Raw genomic sequence first — 21,285 nt, 5'->3', positions numbered from 1 at the left:
ACTGAGGACTCAGAGCTGGATGCAGTACTCCAGGTGGGGTCTCACAAGAGTGGAGCAGAGGTGGAGAATCACCTCCCTTGACCTGCTGGCCACGCTTCTTTTTATGCAGCTCAGGATAAAATTGGCTTTCTGGGTCACAAGCACACATTGCCGGCTCATGTCCAATTTTTCATCCACCAGTATCCCCATGTCCTTTCTCTGCAGGGCTGCTCTCAATCCATTCATCCCCCAATCTGTATTGATGTTGGGGATCGCCCCAACCCAGGTGCAGGAAAGTCCAAGGAAACTCCGAGCCTGTGTTCTGTGGGCAGAGTCTGGCATTGCTGCATTTGTTAAGGGATGTAGGGAGCGCGGCCACCTCGTCCAGCTGCTCTGGCCCAGGATCCTCCTGCCTGGCTGCTGGAGCCCAGCCTGGTGTCCTGGAGACCCGGGATCTCTGCCCAGGCTGAGGGGCACAGCTGCCACTTTCTATGTCTGCAGGTTCAACCTGTAGCGAAGCGGAGACCATATCTCAGAGCCACACAGACACACACAGACACAGACACACACACAGACACACACACTGAAACAGACGGTCACACAGACTGCCACAGCCAAGGCACTGCTGTCAGCAGCACCCACATACAGGACCCACATAAAACACAAGCACAGACAGCCATATCCCCTCCCCCTCTGGGGCTGGCAGGGACAGGAGGTTACTAGTGAAGGCACACACACAACGCTCTCTGGGTTCACACGCACATGCACTTTTGCAGATCCACCCAGTACTGGCACTGCTGCTCTGTCCACCCGGCATGCCTGCCCACATCCCAGGCCCCTGACCTGCCCCATGGGTCTCCTACTCGCCTCAAGTACTTCATGATCGTAGTCTATTGTGCGGTACACAGCTATCTGTCACATTGTCACATTTCAACTATGATGAAAATTTCCTCTGTGAACATCTTTCATAATGTTTCTCAATTCTCTCATTTGTTGTAGACACCCTGACGTGATCTCCCTTTCTGAGCAGAGGCGCAGATTCTTTAATTTTAAACACACCCCAATATCTGGTTTTCCAATCCCTTGCAGAGTTCAGAGTGTTCACATCCACCAACCTGGCTCTGATAGCTCTGCGGAAGCTCTGATGGTAGCCCTTCATAAACCTGAGCTCTCACAGAGACCCTGGGCCAGGGGCCAAGCCAGAGTTGGGACCCACAGTTGCATTGGGTCTAGGTGGGCTTGGTCCTGATGCTCGTTGCCCCTGTCTAAACACCTGACGCCACACTGCCTCCCACAGAACCTGGCCTGGGGAGAGGTTCCCCCAGTCCTTACCCAGCAGGGAGGAATTACTCTGTCCTCCATCCAGTGATCCTGTGGTGCTGGTGGTGTGTGGGGTCTGTGTAAGGGCAAACCCCCACACCACAGGGCCCCAGGGTCTGCAGATGTGGGAAGACCCTGGCCTGTGTGTGAGGAGCAGCAGTGCTGCATGGAGCACAAGAGCCACTTCAGCCCCAGGTCTCTGGAATGCTGAAGGAGCTTGGTGCCTGGGGAAGGCACCCCAACGTGTGCCCTATGGTTGTGCTGGTGCATGCCCTGTGCCATTCAGGGACAGCTCACGGATCCCGCTGAGTGCAGAATGAAATCCCACTGTCAGTGGCATGTCTCTGTGGAGGTGGGGTATCTGTTCTCAGACAGCACCTCTGCGGACCAGAGCTGGGTTGTGGCATTGTGGGGCTGTAGAAGGGCCTGAAGAAAGCTGCTCCTTGCTTGGGGAAGACAAGGCACCAAAGAGCATCCGTGTGTGGTTGGCCACCAGTCACTGACCTGGGCTTGCCTTCACCCTTCACCTGGCTTCACAGGGACAGGGGACTCCAGCGTGTGGCCTGCTGTAGCTGATACCAATACTAACTTGTGAGCACCTCAGCCCTACACATGTAGGCAACAGGTGGACCATGCCTGATGCTGTGCTGAAGGGTGATAGGGCTGCACGGGGAAGCTGTCCCTGCTGCCCATGCCCAGGCATGCTGGCCATGCTGACCCCTAGATCGGCTGATGGAGGCCAGGGGCAGGTGGAGTAGGGACTGTGGGCCATCCCCAAGGCTATTTATCCATTCCCAATTTCTGCCATCCTTTGGGAACACACTAGGGTTGTCTCCCTCACCTTCAGGAAGCGGTGCCTGAAAGAGGACTTGCTGCAGTGTGTCCCAACCTCCAATGCCTCTACAAGTGATGAAGGGCCCCCTGTGTCCCCACCTAATTCCCCTCCAAAGCAATGGCTTTCTCCCTCGGCAGTCAGTATACAGATGAAAGACAACCTAAGGGACACAGGCAGGGTTGCAGCAGATTTTTAATGAGTCTAAAGAGGGAAACGGGATCACTCCAAGTGGAGGCCCCCAGTGTGGGGAGCAGCAGGAGCAGCCAGGAATGTGTTTCCCTTTTCCTGCGGCAGAGTTCCCACAGGGCATCTGTTGACCTGCCCGGCAAAGGGAGACAGGCTAGCAGGTCCCTCCAGCCTCGTTGCTGGGGTCCCCACAGCAGGCTTTGACGCAAGCACAAGACAACAAAGAAAAAAAGAGAAAAAGGGTGAGTGGAAGACAGGAAAGGAAGACATTGGCCATGTTTTCAGAGAACCCAGGTTGGCCCCTTCCAGACTTGCCCTTGCAGGGCAAGCCAGGGATGACCAGCTAGTCTGAAAACAATGCCGTGAGGTTTTGATCCTTTGTCCAGCAGCATGTTCTGAGTTCCTGGGGGTCCTTATGCGAGGCCGTTGCCAGCATCTTTAGCAAGGGCGGCATCTGCTGCCACAGTAGCGGCTGCTGATGCAGGAGAGGTCACAGCACCCAGAGGTGATGGGCACTCCCTCACAGCTGAGGATGCTGCCAACAGCAGCGGAGGTGGAGGAGCCCACAACGGTGTTCTGCGGGAAGGAGCTGAGGATGGGGCCGGGCAGGGTCACCACCACGGGAGAGGGCTGGATGACGACGGTGGAGTTCTGGCACTGCCTGACACAGGGCTCATTGCAGCTGTTGGCCAGCGGGTCGGGCCGCAGGGCTGGCAGGGCTGGCACTGGTTGTAGCAGGACATGTCTTGGATGCCTGAGGTGCACCTGGGAGAGAGGGCAGGGAGGAAGAAAAACATGGGGATGCGTGAGGAGCAGCCTGTCACCACACCATGAAGAAGCCAAAGAACATGCAGGGCCATAAGGCGGAGGCTGTGCAGAGATGTATGAGGGCTTTTGGCCTTGTCCTGCCAGGGCCCAAAAGGAGCCACCAGCTCCTATGCAGCTACTGCCTAGCCCCTGAGTGCAGAAGCCACCTCAGTACAGTCCCAGCTTCCCTCCATGCCTAACCTTCTGCCCACTTCCCTCTCCATGACAAGCAGCCCCATGATTTGGCACAGAACAAAGCCAGCATCAGCTGAGAGGCCAATTGAAGTGAGACCTCCTTTTTGAGAGAGCAGAGAAGAAGAAGGGGCTTGAGACTCACCTGACTGCCAAGGAGAAGGAGGCAAGAGAAGTGGATGAGAGAGCGAGGAGCTGGGCTGGCTTTTATCATGGACCTTTACTGCCCCAGCCTGCCAGAGGCATCCCTTGTAGAGGTGATTATTTTCTGACAAGCTCATCTTGAATGCAAAACATCCCAGCTAATGCTATGGCTGTGTTTTGGCTTCCTCAATCACTGTCTTTTCATTTCCTGCTTTATGCCAGGCACATTCCCCAGTGAAGGCGTCTTTTGCGTGACAGGATGAGATGGCCAAGCATTTCCGGTGCAAAAGACGTCAGCGTGGGCAGAGAACTCATCTCACATGCTGGAAGAGTCCACTAAAGGACACTCAAGACAGACTAAACAGCTGGCTTAGACAACACACAAACACACACACGCACAGAAACAGACACACCCCTCCCAGACCTCTAGTCATCTAGAGTTAATTGAGAAGACTCAAGATACCCAAAGAGAGGCTATCTACACTGTCCAGGGCCACTGCACAGGTCTTGGACTTGACAGAGTCATCTTCTGCAAGTCCTGTTTCCAAGGGTTCAGTGTGGCTGAGGGAAGATTCATCTGCGCTCGGTGAGAGCAGGAGATGCAGCTGATGAGAGTAACGTGCCCAGCTTGAGCCCTTTCACCCCCACAAAAGCCCTCTCCCTGCTATCTGTCTGTCCCTGAGTACCGTGGACATGGATATGGGCTTTAGGCATGAGATGGAGGTGCTTGTAGGCTCTCGTAGGACAGGCTGTGGGTTCACTTCTGATGGCATGATGAAGCAAGCCATGCACACGTGACCAGGTAGGCAGGCCCTGCTGTGAGCTTATGCTAGCTGGGGAGTTCAGAGGCCACCATTGGTCAACTGCAGGATCAGTGTCTCCAGAAAGATGATTTGTCCCATTTACCATGCCCGTCTGCTTTGGGATGGGATAAGTCCCGTGTGTAAGCTGATGTCTGCACTGACTGTGGGAACACTACAACCCTGCGAATTGTTTATTGCATGTGAACAACTACTAGCAGCTTTCACATCCTTGTTTCTTAGGGTGTAAATCACGGGGTTAAGCAGGGGAGTAAGAGTGGTGTAAAGCACAGCCACCACTCTGTCTAGTGACCCTTTTGAGGTCACTTCCCATGAAGACACACAGGCCACAGAAACAGGCCATAGCACTGAAATGGGAAGCACAGGTTGAGCCAGCTCTGTGCCTGCCTTCTGCACAGCAGAGCTGCAGGATGGTTCTGGCTCTGCACTTGTAAGAAGTGAGGATGAAGAGGAAGCAGCCGAGGGTCACATCCCCAACACTGAAGATGATCTCGTCCTTGTTGGCAGAAGTGCCAGCACAAGCCATGGCCAGCAGGGCTGGCAGAACAGCGAAGAAGTGGCAGATGTGCCTGGGTAATGGGCAGATGTGCCAATGGTAAGCCAAATGGGAGGTGAGTATTGTATGCAGAGCAGGAGGCAGGGAACCGGCCAGTCCTGTCCCTGCCACCAGCCAGATGCACACAGCCTGATGCATGATGGCCCCAGAGCGCAGAGGGTTGCAGATAGCCAAGCAGTGGCCATAGGAGATGAGAGTGCAGAGGAAGCATTGGTCTCTGCCCAGCAGCTGGGAGGAGTACAGCTGGGCCATGCAGCTGTGGAAGGAGATGGGTATGTCCCCTGGCCTGAGGAAGCCCACCAGCACCTCTGGAAGGAAGACGCTGGAGAAGAGAGACTGAAGCTTTTGGCCTTCAGTCATTCTGAGAGATGCTTCATTAGCCATAATTCCCTCTTGATGGAGGACATGGGTGTGGGGATTTCCATTCTTCCACTTCTACACTTTGGTCAAGACATCTAGATTTTCATGCAGGAAATAAGATATGGGACTGTAGTGGCTGCCAAGAGACATTTCCACCGATCCAAAAGGGATGAGGTTTACATGTAAAAGAATCCTCTCCCCCCTGAATGGCAGCCAGTTCCTGAGCACAAACTCTCGGGGGGCACCAATGAAGCAGTCAAGAGCTCTGCACCCGCTTGCAGCTCTCTTGGGAAGTGCACCCAGTACCCTCGTCCTTGCTGATCTTCACGTTCTCCTGCATGCTCTGTATCAGAGCAATTTGATCTCCCTCAGACATACACCGTTTCACTGTCCCCATGTCTCTGCTGACTGCCCTCAGCTCCCACAGGCTTAGCTCCAATTTCCACCCTTGGCACATTCAGCAGCATGGGCGACTTTTCCCTGCTACTCCTGCCCATGTTGGCGGCTGTTGGCAGTGAGGCCTTCTGAGGTGACAAAGAAAGTTCAGGCTTTCTGGAAGCGACGGGGTAGGGAATATGTCCAAAGGAGACCTGGCCAGAGGGAAAGGGAAGGAGGCAAAGAGAGTGAGGCACCTGGAGAAAAGTCTCTCTGTGACATACCAGTAGGTGGATGAGAAGGCCCATTTCCACCTGGATGGGGTAAGAAAGCTATGGTTTGGAATTCAGGTCTGTCCTTATGCTGGGCTTTACACAAAGACCTGTGAGAGGGTCTTGCAGGAAACACAGGACATCTGGGAGGGCAAACAATAGATAAGTTGCAATATGAGGTCACAAACTGTCTCTTTCCACACATTTTAAGTGACTGGCGTTCTTCTTTACACTCACGTTACATCTGAAACTGATTGCTCATGTGGCCAGTCTTTCCCTTTTCCTTCATGTTTGTAACTTCTCAGGTGTCCTGAGAAATGAATGCCATGACAGCATTGCTGCAGGTGTTGCAGGAAGACCCTACAAAGGCTGAGCTCAACATGGGGCTTCTCCCCAGAGGCTGGACTCAAAAGACCCAATTTTCTCTGGGGACAGGAGCCTTTCAGTGCCTTGAGGAACTCTGCTTTCCTGAGGAACATCAGCAGAGGATGCTGTCAGGGCATGTGGAAGGTGAGAGCTGCTGGTTCACTAAGGCTGTCAGATCAAGTCCCTTTTCCTTTCAAAGGGAAGAAGAAGTAAAAGGGAAAGTGATAAACAAAGCACACAATGACGCCAATCTCTGAGTAAGTGATAAGGGAGACAAGGAGGGAGACCAGAGCTCTGCAGCTGCTAATTGATGGGCCATTAGGAAACTGCAGGTGTAGCTTTGAAGTGGGTCAGCCTGAGCTTTGTAAGTGACAAGAAGTGAGAAGAGGAACATGAGGATTATGGATGTTTGAGGAGGGTCCTGAGGGACCAGCCTACACTTATTAAGGAATGCTTAGGGGAAGGGTGAAAGGTGGGGGAAAGAGAGGATTGGGGAGGAGCAAGGGGAGGCAATAGAGAGGAGGAAGGGTAAAAGGAGCCAGCTACACATAAGCAGAGTCCAGTCAGTGCACTTGTTGGGATGAGCCCTGTGCCTGACCCCTACAGTCCCCCCTGCCTTCTTAATAAATCCTTTCTTAACCATTCTTCTGTGTGACTTCCCACGTGTGAGTGCCAGTAACTGGAGAGACTGGTGTGAAAGAGAGATCTGGGTGCCAGTAACTGGGCAACCAACCAATGGCAATAGGTGCCATTGGTAGGCCTGGGTGCCAGCAATGGGATGGACTGCGGGGTGTGTGGCAAGGTCTAAGTGCCAGCAACTGGAGAAGAGGCCTCTCGTCACAGAGGTCTCTGTGCCAGCAGCTGGAGGGACTGGGATGTCAACAAGGTCTGGGTGCCAGCAACTGGAGAAGGAGAAACATGTCACAGGGTGATATTACCAAGCCATGGTAATGTTTGAGGGGTCCAAGAGTGTGGGGTGATTGTGAGAGGAGGGCTGAGGACCCATGCTGGTATTTGAGAGATACACGAATGTGGGTGTGCTTGTGACTCCAGAGGGTGTGTGTGGGGGGGGTGTTTTCACTAGGGAACTGCATGTCACAGGCATCCTGGAGACAGTCAGGCAAAGGGCCACTCTGGATGGTGAAGAGACTGGAGCAACTCTCATGTGAAGAAAGGTTGAGAGAGCTGGGACTGCTCAGCACAGAGAAGTGTCAGGGGAGAGCTCATTAATGGGTACAAATATTTGGAGGGAGGGTGTGAAGAAGGTAGAGCCAGGCTCTTCTCCATGGTGTCCACTGAGAGGACCAGAGGCAATGGGCACAAAGTGAATCGCAGAAGATTCTATTTGACCATCAGGAATCCCTTTTTCACTGTGAGGGTGGGGAAGCACTGGCACAGGATGCCCAGAGAGGTTGTGGAGTCTCCATCCTTGGAGGCATTCAGAAGCTGTCTGGACATTGCCCAGGACATGTTGTGAGCAGAGACAGAAGCATCAAGGAAGGAGAGACTCCCAGGGTTGTGGTCCTGGGGTCAGCAAGGATGGTTGCATGTTGAGGACTATGGCTCGATTTCTCCTCTTAGCAGAAATGCAGAGATCCTCCTCTTCCTGTACATGTGTACAGGGTGCACAGGGCCCCCCGTCATGCAAGTGTTCAGAACACCGTTGGCTGAGGGAGCCGCAGGTGTTGCTGCTGGAGGAGGGAGAAACCCAGGAGGAGCACTTCAGGCACAGGAAGAACAGATCATTTCTCTTCCCCGCTTCTTCCTTTGCTCCCCCAACAGAGTCGTTTCCGGCAGCTCTGTTATCTCGGGGCCGGGAGGTGGTTTTCTGACTCTCTCTCACTCAACAAACAGGCGGGTCGGACTCAGCATGCACCTTGGAAATCTCGTCCTCACTGTCTTCCTGGGGCAACTGCTGGGTAAGTCCTGCCTTTTCATCAATGCATACTTCTTCTCCTCCTCCTCAGAAAACTCTCACCAGCCTTATCAGGTCCATGCATGGAAATTCTGTGGAATTAGAGGAAAACACTGGGAAATGTCATCTCACATTTGTGGTTTTGTACCGGTTCTCTCAAGATGCTCTGACTGTTGGAAAGGAGAAGAAAAGACAGAGGAACAGATGCTTCAGACCCCTTCTTCTACTTTTCTCTCCCCTTCAATCCATCTCTCTCTGCCTCTCTCTTCTCATCCACCTGTGGGCAGCATAGGAGATCTCAGCTGTCTCTGCAGCCTCAAATTTCTCCACTTCCAACACAAAGTAACAGATCCTGTCAAAGCTGCCACTGGGACATTTCACTGTGCTGCCTGGCTGGGCCTCCTTGCATGGCTGCCATGGCGTCCAGTTTCCTCCTGGTTGTCAACTCAGCCAGGCCTCCCTCTTTCCAACATTCATATCAGCATTGTATGAGCTCAAGGACCTAGGAGCCCTCGGAGTTGACAGGGATGGGGAAGCAGGATGAATCTTTTTGCCGTAGCTCCCTGGGCCCTCAACCTGCGGGAGGGTGCTGGTCCCAGCACACAAAGGTCAGGCATGACAGGGTGTTCCCTGGTCCTCTGGGCAGTCGCAGACCAGGGAGGAGGAGTAGGGACACAGCACAGCTCTCCTCAGGGTCCACGCTGTGCTGAGTGCTCTGAGCTCCTGCCCAAAACTACCCTCCCCCTGGCTGTCCCCAGGCCTCAGGATTTTCCTGCAGGACAAGGGACAGAGAGATTTCTCTGCCTGGGTTTTGCATCCACTCCTGGTTTGCTTCCCAGGGCCTTTCCCTGCAGAGCTGCTGACCTTCCCTTTCTTGCAGGCACCATGGGGCAGATCACCGTCACCCAGCAAGAAGGACAAGTCACAGTGAAGCAGGGAGCACCTTCCAAACAACCTGCACATACCAAACCTCCAACTTTAGAGGCTTGCTCTGGTACCAGCAGAGGAAAGGCCAAGGTCCCCAGCTGCTCTCGTCTCAGGCAGCAGCTGGCCGCAAGCCGAGCGGCCGTCTCACCACGTCGCTGAACACCACGGGGAAATACAGCCTCCTGCAGCTGGAGGAAGTCGAGGTCTCTGACAGTGCCTTGTACCTCTGTGCTGTGCAAGACACTCTGGTGCAGGGAGCTTCCTTGGCTGTGCAAGAAGCCAGGGGAGGGAGGGCATGTGGCTGTGCAAGGCTGAGCTTGGGGGAAGGGGCCCTCAGCTCTCTCCTGCCACCACTGCTGCTCCTGTGCACCCACAGCTCTGCAGGTCAAAATCCTCTTCCAAGAGAGGCCAGTGTAAGTGGCTATGGAGATGCCGACCCTGACTGTAGGGCAGAGCCTGCTGGGAACCAGGGTGCCAGGGGCTTGCTCTCAGCCCCTCAGACTCAGTGTTAGCAAATTCCTGCAAGCCCATGACTAATGAGGTCCATCAAGCACCTGCCAGCCCCACCCAGAGGCCCCTAGAGGGAGGGCATTTCAATAAAGATTTGTGGGATTGGTTGCTCTCTTCAATAAGGAAAGAATTCAACTGGATTGGAGTCAAGCCATCAGGTTATCTCCAGGTGTTCAGCCAGTCCAAGTGCAAAGTCTGTGCCTGAGGGGCAGAGCAAACCACACAGAACAGCCCTGGTTGCCAAAGGCCCAAGCGCTCTCCATGTTCGTAACCAATAAGCAAAGACACCAACATACAAATGAAGCCTTACAAGCTCCTGGGCTCCTTGCACTCCCTTCAGGGATGCTGGGGGGAACTTGATCATCCCTAGCACAGGGAGCAGTGTTGCAGGGATGAGCTCCCATGGCCACAGGTGACTTTGTCTTGGACAAGCCAGACTTGCAGCAGGCTGCTGTAGGGGATTTTTATGTTACCCCTTGAGGCAAATTAAACACACGTTTGTGCTTAAATAGTAAAAAAAAGAAAAAATAATGAACAACCTACCGCCATAAGTGGTTCTACAAGGGATCCGCAAAGATGCGTCACAAGCAGATTCCTTACATATACTTGCATCAGCACCAATCCTGTGAGCGGTTGCATGGGGCACCTTAGCCCAGCCATGGGTCCATCCCTCAGTCCAGCTGTCCTGCCCAAAGGTGGCCCCTGAGCGCTTCCATTCCAGGATGGCTACAAGACAATACTGGGGCTGTTTCTTATCTAGCCCATCAACCAGGGACACTTCACTCCCTTACAGGCAGTCTTTCTGTCTCTGGCATCCCTGAGGATGGCTTCCAGCCAGTTTAACCCCTCCTGAAGCTGGGCCTTCTTGCCCTCCAGGACAGATCGTTCCTTGGTCACCAATTACCGTTGCTGAGCAGTTACAATTTGAATTTCCCCTTCACTGCAAATGCTGAGGCTGGGCATGAGAAACGAGGCTGTGCTCATGAAGCTTCCTCCCTCTCACAAACTGGATTTCCTCCGGCTTGAGGAAACTCTGCTATCCGTGATGTGCTGTTTCCTGTCCATTCCAGACATCAGTTTACGCAGACAGGGTCTTACATGTTCCCATAGCACACCACATGAAGGTGCAGTCTTCTTATTGTCAGTGATGTAAACACGCACGGAAAGCTCTGCTGTCTGGTAAAGTACGAGCTGCACACACGTCAGCCATTGCATTTACACATTAGCAATTTGTTCATCTTGACCGCTATTAAGAACAGGAGGCACATCCATCCTCCCCGACAGCAACTGGGTTTCTCTTGTCTCGAGACGGACACACCTTAAAACTGGCTCCATTGTGTTATTATTTCCCTCTTGAACTTCAGCCATGGCAGCTGATGTAAAGAGATGCTGTACCTTTTCCTTCTCCTATCTGCATGACTAACCATAACCCAAAACAAACACAGACAAAGAAAGCTCGACCCAGGCAGCTCCCAGCATGGGGCATCCATGGGCCCTCATTGCCCTGTGCTCTCTGGGAGACAGCCCCAGCCTCAGCCTCCTATCAGCAGGTGTCTCATCCACCCCACTGGTAGAAACAAAGAAGGCATGACAATCTCCCTGGTGGTCCTTGTGATCTCCTTCAGGGAGACCTGGGGGTCTGGAACCAGCCCCCCCCACCTCCTATGCAAGAAGCAATGCCGCAGCAGACGATTCTGTGTCTGCTACCAGCCCAGTTTCCTGCAGGCTGCAAATGCTGAGGTCTGCACACAGAAATGCGCTTGAACTAATGAAGTTGCTCCCAGGTTTCTTTGCTGGTAAATGCATTCTCTTCAAAAGCCAATCCCCCCCTCCCCCCGCCCGCTAAATAGCAGCTGAGAGGAAAAGGAGATTTTGTGTCAGTGTATCAGCGTTTCACTTCACATGTCTGTGTTGAACTAGTTGCCTCCCCTCTCAGTAGCTTTTCCTCCCTCCCCTCTTGGGCTTTGCTTGTGAGGAGTTTGAAGATGTGCGGGGTCAGAGAGGGGGTCAAGTCTCTGCTGCCAAACCAACCCTTAAGCAAGGCCTTGGGCAGAGGCGTTTCAGTGGGCCCAGCTCTTTCCTGCAGTAGTTCAGTAGGTCCCCTTCCACAGGGGAAGACGCTCTCCAACCCCGCTGCGGGTAAAAGCAGTAATTTGGAAAGCTTCTGGCCACCCTTGGGACACTTAGGCAGCAGCCGCAGCCTCTCTTCCGGCTGTGCCTCTCTCCTGCTTCCCTCTCCCTCAGCACAGGAAATTGTGCTAGCCTTCAAGGTCATCTTCTGCTGAGAGGCCTCCCAGCACAACTCCAGGCACACTAGGAGGAAGATCCGTCCCCAAGAGCTGCGCGGCTCACGGGGCTGCCAGCCTCCCACTGGCCTACTGCTGTGGTGCTCACTTGAGGACACCACTCATCAGGCTCCCCAACCACAGGACATGCTCCAGAGAGCATTTCTAGGGAGAGACAAAGCAAGGCAGGCCACTGGCTCCGGAGCAGCCTTCCTCAGCTTCTAGGAACAGCCCTGCAGGCCTCAGCCCCATACTCCCAGGTTCCCATCCATGACGACATGTCACACCCTTCTCTCTCCCTCCCTCCCTTCCTTCCTCCCTACCTCTTCCCTCCCTGGCCCCCACCACACCCACCAGTCCATTTCTCCCCACACCCCCTCCACCTCTGCAAAGGTCTCAGGCAGTGGCTTTGGGCTGCAGAGAGGCACCTGGAGGGAGGCTCTCATCCTGTTCTTTCCCATCCCCAGGAAGTCAGGGGATGCTCTACCCAGCCCCTGAGCTCTGGGACTGGGATGCCTGCCACCTCCAGATGCCATGGCTGCTCAGCTGTGCCAGGCTAGGGATGTAGCTGAGCACACTTACTCTTGCTGGGGACTCTCCAGGAGGGCTTCCACTTTCCCCTCCTCTCCTGACAGAGGGGGTTTAGCCTTTTCCCACCTCTCCTTCTTTTGCTCCTGTCTCCTGAGCTGGGCTGGAGGAAGGGGAGGGTCCAATTCCCAAGTGTCAGCACTCCGGATTCCTAGCAAACACGACTGCAAGCACAGGGGCTGTTTCCCAGTGAACGGCCAGCAGGGGTGGTGCAGCAGTCCCGGGCAAACCTGGACAGTCACCGCACCTTGCCCCTGTAGGACGTCTGAGCCAGCCCAGAGTTTCACTGCAGGTTTCAGTTGGACTCCTCTTCTCATTTTGATCTCACCCGTTGACATCACAAGCGAATGGAAGGAGTTGCACACCTCGTGCACAAACAAAGATATATATGTGCTCGTCTGCACACACGTATGCCCATACACATACGCACACATGCACACTGACACCATGCACACTTACTTGCTCACCTGCAAAAACGTGCGCGTACACAAACACATGCACATACACACACAGAAATGCACTTGTTCACACACACACTGGCAGACACTCACTCTCACATGTGTGTTTGCAAATGCACACACAAATGCAGACAGACAGGCACAAATATGCCCTCAGGCACAGACACATGCATATGCACATGAGGAAGCACAGCCTCTCCCCACACTCTGAGAACCAGGACTCCACCGGCCAGCTCTCTACCTCTGTGCCCCTGACAACTTTCAGCAAGTCCTTGAAAGCCCAGTGCCAAGAAGGGAAATCAAGTGCTGGCCATCCGTGGTGGATTTAATGACAGCAGAGGGCTTTTGTGGGTTGGACAGAAGTAGTTCAACCGGTTGTGTTCTCATTAGAGGAAAGAGAGAAGGCGTATTGGGGTCCAAGCTGCAGGGTCTTTTGGGGACATTCACCCTCTTCACATGCAAAGTCCGTGCATGAGGCACAAAGTCAAAGCTAGAGACAAGCCCTATTGCTGGAGCTCCAGGGGTTCCCCACCTAACAACTCAAAGTAATCCCAAAGTCTGACAAGATCCAGCCCACCCCTGCTGATCGCCGTAGGGCGGTTGTGGAGGTCTGGGCCCAGTTCCAGCTTCAATGCAGGGAGAGGTGCTGCCCTGACATGCTCACAGGGCAGCAAAGGGTTGTGTGTCTGGGGTGAGCCAGATGGCCTGCAGCTGCAAATGCTGAGGCTGGGACACCAGAAAGGAAGCTGGCCTGATGAAGTTGCCTTACGGTAAATACCCTCTCTTCAAAAGCCAAACTGATATTAATTAGCAAGTGGCATCAGGAGGAGATTTCAAACTGCCTGGGCCAAGCCCTGACATCTGTCAGTTAGTTTAGCTCCTTAGAGCTCTTGGAGCTGCACTGCTGAGAAGCCTGTCTCCGCATCTGCTTTTAGCACTGGAGCAGTCTCCAGAGCCACCGGAGTGGTGGCAGGAGGCTGTGCCCAGCACTGCACAGGCACCAGGAGGACAAGCCTTGTGCCCTGAGAGCCTCCCAGAAAGGCTGGCATTGTCCAAGGCTCCTCACCTGGCCTCGAAGGCTCCTATTCAGGTCCCCCCAACTGTGACCTGCCTCCCTTGGAAGGAGTCCAGCTCCTAGCTATGCTCTGCAAGCGCAGCATCAGGAAGCAAGGTGCCAGCCAGGCGGGTTTGTTAGAAAGCTTCTCAGCTGCAGCATTGCTTAGGCTAGAGTCAGCTGCTGCTGTTGTTAGACACTGGGCAGCCATAATAGATGTGTACCGTGTGTGTAAAAAGCAGGCCTGTGTCAGGATTTTCCATCATTGGCTGGTGAGCTCGGCAGGTGCTGCTCTGATGGACCGTTACTCCTTGTCTTGTCACTACAGGCCCTGGTAAAAAGTCTTTCTCCATCTTTCTTGCAAGCCCCCTTTATATATTGAAAGACCACAATGAGGTCTCCCTGGAGCTTTCTCTTCCTCTGGCTGAACAACCCCAACTCTCTCAGCCTTTCTTCATAGGAGAGGTGTTCCAGCCTTCGGATCGTTTTCGTAGCCATTCCCCGGAAGGCCCACTTTAGCAGGTCCATGTCTGTCTTTATTGGGGACCCCAGAACTGGGTGCAGTACTCCAGGCGGGGTCTCATGAGAGCAGAGTAGAGGGGAGAATCACCTCCCTTGACCTGCTGGCCACGCTTCTTTGGCTGTAGCTCAGGCTGTAGCTCAGGCTTTGTGGGCAGCAAGCGCACATTGCTGACTCATGTCCAATTTTTCAACCACCAGTATCCCCAGGTCCTTCTCCACAGGGCTGCTCTCGATCCCCAATCTGTATTGATATTGGGGATTGCCCCAGCCCGGGTGCAGGACCTTGCACTTGGTCTTGTTGAACTTTGTGAGGTTCCTATGGGCCCACTCCTCAAGCCTGTCAAAGGCCCTCTCGATGGCATCCCTTCCCTCAAGAGTACCAACTGCACCTCTCAGCTTGGTGTCATCTGCAAACTTGCTGAGGGTGCACTCAACCCCACTGTCTATGTTATTAATGAAGATAGCAGATAATATTGGTCCCAGTATGGACCGGACAAGGGCTAATGGTTTTAAACTGAAAGAGGGTAGATTTAGGTTGGACATAAGGAAGAAATTTTTTACGATCAGGGTGCTAAGACACTGGAATGGGTTGCCTAGAGAAGTTGTGGATGCCCCATCATTGGAGGTGTTCAAGGTCAGGTTAGATGGGGCTGTGGGCAAGCTGATCTAGTGAGAGATGTCCCTGCCCGTGGCAGGGGGGTTGGCCTAGAAGGTCTTTCAAGGTCCCTTCCAACCCAAACCATTCTAGGGTTCTATGACTCTAGGGTTCTATGGTTCTATGACAGGCCCGGGCAGGCCCGACAGGGGCGCTGCTGCTCTGCTCGCCGGGGCCACCTTGCCCCACCCAGCCCCTCCCAGGCCCCGGGACCCGGGGCGGTTCCCCTGCCGCCAGGCATTGTCATCAGCATCAGCACTGGCACTGGCATCAAGCATCGGCATCGGGCTTCTCCCCTGCTTCTCCATTGCTTCCCCCCAGGGGATCTCTGCCGGTACTCGGAAGCCATCCCACAGAGTCAGGAGTTTGAGCTCAACACAGACAGGAGACAATGATGTAGAGGTGACTGAAACCTTCAGGCTTTCTCCATCGGTTCCAGACCTATGCTGGTAGGCTGTTGTAGAGGATTTCCCTCTGCACCAAATGCAGAGCCTTTTGGTGTGCAGGTGAAGTCCCGTAGCTGGGAGGGAAGCTTGGACCCACCCTGTAAAGACACATTTGCCAAGACCACTTCTCAGAGGCGGTCAGAAAGAGAATTGCTGGGTTGCCTAAGGGGTTGAATGTCTAAGGTTTGCTGAAGCTGAAAGCCATCCACTGACCGGAGAGTTCTCTGTCCAGCTGTTCCCCAGGGAAGCCTGTATGGGTCTAGTAGCTCACGCAACTCTTCAAAGTCCACGTTCTTGGGCTCTCTTGCCTTGCATCTAGCAATTGGCTGAACCTTGAGCCTGCAATATCACACTGTTCAGATACATGGATCAGCCTCTGGTAGCTTATACCTTGGTAGTGAGGTGGAGAATGAGCCCAGTGAGAGAGCTGCTGAAGTGATAGATAGATGGATAGGGAGCCAGGCAAAGCTGAAATACCTTCCTGGCTTTACAGATCCCGTGCAGAAGGAATTTGTGCTGCCGTTCCCACCAGAAGCAGCCATGCAGGTAGGACACAACAAAACAGAACTTTTCTCCAAAGGCCTGAGTGGAGAGCAGCCAGTCCCGCTGGGGACAGGCACCTTTCAGCTTCTTGCTGTAGCTTGGACCATGTTGGAGGCAGAGGTTATAGGTCAGAGAGCTGGGAAGGCAGGGGATGCCTGGTGGCCAATGGCTGAAGGTGAGTCAGCCATGTGCCCTTGTGGCAAAGCAGACCAGCTGCACTCTGAGCTGTCTCAGCAAAAGCGCAGCCAGCACACCCAGGGCAGTGAGCCTTCTCCTCTATTTGGCACTCGTGAGACCATGCCTGGGGTCCTGTGTTCAGTTTGGGGCTCCTTGGTGTGTAGGAAAGGTATGGACATGTGGGAGTGAGTCCAGCGGAAGCCCCCAAGGCACTCAGGGGGCTTGAGGACATGACATGCTGAGAGCCTGAGGGAATGGGGCCTTAGGAGAAGAAGGCTCAAGGGAGACCTTATGGGTGTCTACAACTACGTGCTCCGAGGATGTGGAAAAGATGGAGCCAGGCTCTTCTCAAAGTGCACAGTGGCAAGACAAGAGGCAACAGACACAATTTGGGAAATTTTGTTTAGACATTAGAAAGCCTTTTTATTTTTCACTTGTTTTTGACCCTGAAAATCCTCAAGTACTGGAATGCACTGTCCACAGATGTTGTGCAGGCTCTGGCCTTGGCAATTTTCAAGACTGGATGGGCACAGCCCTGACCAGCCTGATCTGATGAGACCTGCTCTGAGCAGGGATGTGGAATGGGTGATCTGCAGAGGTCTTGTCCAACCTAAATTATGCTATGGAAAGAGTAAAAATAGTTTGGCAGGTTGGTTTGTTAATGGCTAGAAGCAGGGAGAGGACAAATGCAGATGCAACTGGTTTTGAGGAAACTGAGAATGGAAGGGTTATGGTCAAATGGAAGGACTGTTTGTTTTTTTCCCTCAACGAGCTTTTCAGAAGCTGATGTATGAGATGGGATGGGCAGGGTGGCAGGAAACTTCATTTCTTGGTTCCTGAGATAACTTTTTTTGGCTAGAGGGAGAAAGTCCACAGTGCCTGGGGCTCTGAGTGGGGCAGTCGGTGTCTGCAGGGTTTGGGGGTGTTGACCATTGTGTTTGTGAGAGCCGCAGCCTTGCGGTGTGCAGACAGGAGCTTGGGGCTAGACACCGTGCAGGAGCCAGGAGAGGCCAACCCAGCCAAGGGCTTGAGGATGGAGAGAGAGGAGGCACAGGCATCAGGGAAGGAGAGACTCCCAAGATGTTGCACAGGAGGATGTGTCAGAGAGGTTGGTCACCAGGTGCAGGCCTATCCCCCTTTTACCCCTCCCTCCCCTTGGAATGGCAGAAGGTGTTGTCTGCAGGAGCAACACGAGTCGCTGCTGGAGGAGAGAAGAGCACAGCACAGGCATTTCAGGTGTGCTAAGAAGAAGCATTTTCTCCTCCCCATTTCCTTCTTTGTTCCCCTTGCAGAGTCATTTCCGGCAGCTGTGCTCTCTTGGGGCTCTTGGTGGGGACGTGTGGGTTTTTTGGGTCTCTCTCACACAGGCAGGAGGATCGGTCTCAGCATGCACCTCAGGTATCTCATCCTCGCTGCCTTCCTGAGCCAACCACTGGGTAAGCACTGGCTTTGACTGATGGTATGATTCCTCTTCTTCCCAGGAGACCCTCACCCCCTCAACAGTTCTCTGCAGGGAGCTGCTCTTGAATTATGGGCAAAGGTTGGGAAACATCAGATCGCACAGGTGGTTTTGCACCTGCTTTCTCAAGATGCTGTTACTGCTGGCAAACAAAAGAAGAGAGTGAGAAGAAACAGCTCCTCTCCTGATCATCTTAGACCCCTTGCCTTCCTTTTCTCTTGCAACTCTCCACCTCTCTGTGCCTCTCTCTGCTGATCTGTCTGGGCCCAGTGTTTCACAGACAGATCATTGCAGAAGCTCTTTTCTATCTCGGCAGTACACATTTTCTGACTTTGCAACCCAAACGCACAGGACTTTTGAAAGCTGATGCAGGGACGTGAAAGCTCTCTCATCCCACTCACGTTCTTAGGGTGTCCCAGTCTCTCTCCTGGCTGGCACATGTCATGCAGTATGCCCTGGCTATCCATTCCTCCTGCATGTCCATAATGCCAGGGCTTCCTTTTCCCTCCCTTGACCTCGGGGCCTTCTGAGAGGACAAGGAATGGGGAGCAGGATGAAACATCTTTGCAGGAGTTGAAAGGTCCCTCACCCTGCTGGAGGTGTCCTGCAGCCAGCACAGGAGGGCCAGGCACTACAGGCTGTTCCCTGGAGACTCCAGGCAGCACAAGAGTGGAGACCGAAGACCTGGGTGAAAGCACAGTTCTCCTCTGGGGGTATCCCTGTGGGAGGTAATTGGCATTATTGTGCTGTGGGATCCACGCTGAGCTCAGGTCTCAGACCTCCTGCCCAAAGACACTCACCGCCTTCTCTTCCCGTCCATGAGGCTCTTGCTGCAGCGCAAGGGATGGGGAGCCTTCTCCTCTGACACTTTGCATCCCCTCTTGTTTTGCATCTCAGAGCCTTTCCCTGCACAGTCGCTGACCCTTGCTTTCTTCCAGGCACCATGGGGCAGACCACCGTCACCCAGCAAGAAGGACAAGTCGCAGTAGAGGAGAAAGACACCTTCCAGACCACCTGCACCTACCAAAACTCCAGGCCTAATGCCCTGCTTTGGTACCAGCAGAGGAAAGGCCAAGGTCCCCAGCTGCTCTCGTCTCAGGCAGCAGCTGGCCACAAGCCGAGCGGTCGTCTCACCACGTCGCTGAACACCACGGGGAAATACAGCCTCCTGCAGCTGGAGGAAGTCGAGGTCTCTGACAGTGCCTTGTACCTCTGTGCTGTGCAAGACACCCTGGTGCAGGGAGCTTCCTTGGCTGTGCAAGAAGCCAGGGGAGGGAGGGCATGTGACTGTGCAAGGCTGAGCTTGGGGGAAGGGGCCCTCAGCTCTCTCCTGGCAGCGCTGCTTGCCCTGTGCACCCACAGCTCTGCAGGCCGAGCTCCTCTTCCAGGAGAGGACAGTGTGAGTGGCTGGAGAGGCAGGAGAAGGTGGTGAAAGAGTCTCAGCTAACCCATGGTGAAAACCCTCATTTGCACCAGGGGTTTTGTGGTTATTCTGCCCAACGGCTTTGGAGAGGTGATGGGCAATGCAGGAGGTTGGGAGAGCTTGTGCATTGCTTCCTTGCTGCTGTTCTTTGCTTTATGGATTTCTCTACTGCACTTTGCTTCCTCAGGTATTCCTGCAGGCCTGTCTCTTAGAGTACCTGCTCTGGGATGTGTCCCTCCGAGGTCAGAGTTCAAAGTAAGATTAAAAAGATAAACAACATGCCATGTGGCAAGGCTCCTTCCTGGAATTACACGATTACAACAATTTTGGAAGATACTCAGAACTACTCTGTGGATCCTCCAGTTGCTGCACGGCCACGTGCTGGGATCTGGAGGACGTGCTCTCCTCAGCGCACTCTGCCGGTCCTTGGAGCCCTCCTCAGGCCCTACCTCATGGGCTTCCCCCAGCGCTGCCTCATTTCTTCTGCAGTGGGACCATGCTGGACAACTGTAGCCAAGAGCACAATGGGAGGGCAGACCACCAGGCAGAGATGGGCAACAGGCCCTGCCAGGTGAAGAGCCAGCTTTGAGGAAAGCTGCTTCGTGCGTGCGGGAAGGCCAGTCACTGCAGAGCAGCCATGGGGGCTTGGGCACTGGCTGCTGTCCTTGAGGCTCCGTGTGTGGTGGGAGCTGGGGGTGTGCAAGAGGCATGAGGGCCCTGGTGTGTGGCCTGGGCAGGCTGATTTCACCATCAACCTGTGAGTCACCTTAGCCATGCACATCTGTGTAACTGCTGGGCTGTGCAGGGAACTGTTTTGGGGGGTGGAGGGTGTATAGGTGACCTGTCCTTGCTGTCCTTGCCCTTGGGTGCAGGCCATGCCCTGTCATTCTGGAGAGAGGTAGGAGGATGAGGAGGGAAAGGTGAGGCTGTTTTCAAGGCTTTTTCTTACATCACAGCCACTTCTGCATCCTTTGGGGCCATCTTCTGACGGAGCCTCTTTTCCCAGCACAGGGCTATCCAAAGCAGGAAGAATTCCCTTCAGCTGCTTCAAGGAGGCTGCTGCCTATCTCTTAAAAGAAAAGCCCCCTCAGCCAAGTTCCGGATACTCTCCGAGTCAGACCATCACCCTTCTTCCCCCTCTCAAACAGCACCATGACCCAGCATAGGATGGAGGAGCACACATCTGCACAAACAGAAAAAGGTCGTCGGGAAAGGGCTTCAGACTCACCTGCTTCCCGAGGAGAAGGAGGCAAGAGAAGTGGATGAGAAAGCAAGGAGTTGGGCTGGCTTTTGTGGTGGCCCTGACCTGCCCCAGGCCCAGAGGTAGCCTCTACGGAAGTGGCAATTTTCGGAGGTGCTCCTGAGGAAGGGAAAACATCCCAGCTAATGACATAGGCTGGGTGGTTGTTTTCCTGACAACCCCTGTTCATATCCTGGATAATGCCATACCCATTCCCTCATGGAGGCTTCTTCTGAGGGCTGGGATTGAGAGGCCCCAGGGTTTGTGGGGCAGGAATGTGTCAGTGCCCACAGAAGCCTCAGCTCAAGTGCTGGCTGGGTGCAGTGCAGGCAAGGGATGTTGGCCTGGGGCACACTGGTGGGGTTGCCTGTGGCCGCGTTGACAGGAAGGGGCCCTGCAATCCTTGGCTGGTCAGCCAAGGGCTTCCTTGCGTGAGGACGTGCCATGTCTTTCTCTTTCTCTCCCTCCCAACAGGGTCATTCCAGCGATCACTTGTAGGCTGCAGATGGGCTGCTCTGCTGGGTGTCATAGACTCTTTTAATCTTTTACCCATGAAAGTAAGCAGCCTTCCCCAGGCTTTGGATATCAAGAGCTGCAAAGGTTATTTGCCCCAGTTTTTAGATGCTGCTCAAAATCAAAGTTATGAGGGTCCTCTACTACCACCGTGATATTCTGGGGTGGACAGCATGATGCTTGAAGAGAAAATCACTTCTTGCCATGGCACAGAGATAATCAAGGGAAGAGATGTGCCTTGCAAAACACTGGAGTTGCAATTGCCTACAAGACTTAAAAATGTTGAGGGAGGTCTGCAGTTTGCTTAAGTATTCCCTGCCTGATCCTCTCCTTGCAAGAGTACATCTCCCTTGCTCT

General features: G+C 53.9%; 1 pseudogene and 1 gene segment (V, D, J or C); both read left to right on the top strand.

Annotated features, from left to right (window-relative positions):
- Window positions 1–8,083: 8,083 nt before the first annotated feature.
- LOC127026693 (T cell receptor alpha variable 1-1-like) lies at window positions 8,084–10,713 on the top strand (annotated as a pseudogene).
- A 6,967-nt stretch (window positions 10,714–17,680) lies between these two features.
- LOC127026691 (T cell receptor alpha variable 1-2-like) lies at window positions 17,681–20,913 on the top strand. The segment is given in 3 exon segments: window positions 17,681–17,729; window positions 18,691–18,986; window positions 20,890–20,913. Coding segments are annotated over 3 exon segments (369 nt in total).
- Window positions 20,914–21,285: the final 372 nt, after the last annotated feature.

This window comes from Gymnogyps californianus, chromosome 28 (genome assembly GCF_018139145.2).
Source record: "Gymnogyps californianus isolate 813 chromosome 28, ASM1813914v2, whole genome shotgun sequence".
Classification (NCBI taxonomy): domain Eukaryota; kingdom Metazoa; phylum Chordata; class Aves; order Accipitriformes; family Cathartidae; genus Gymnogyps; species Gymnogyps californianus.
This window is presented reverse-complemented; position numbering and strand designations above follow the sequence as displayed.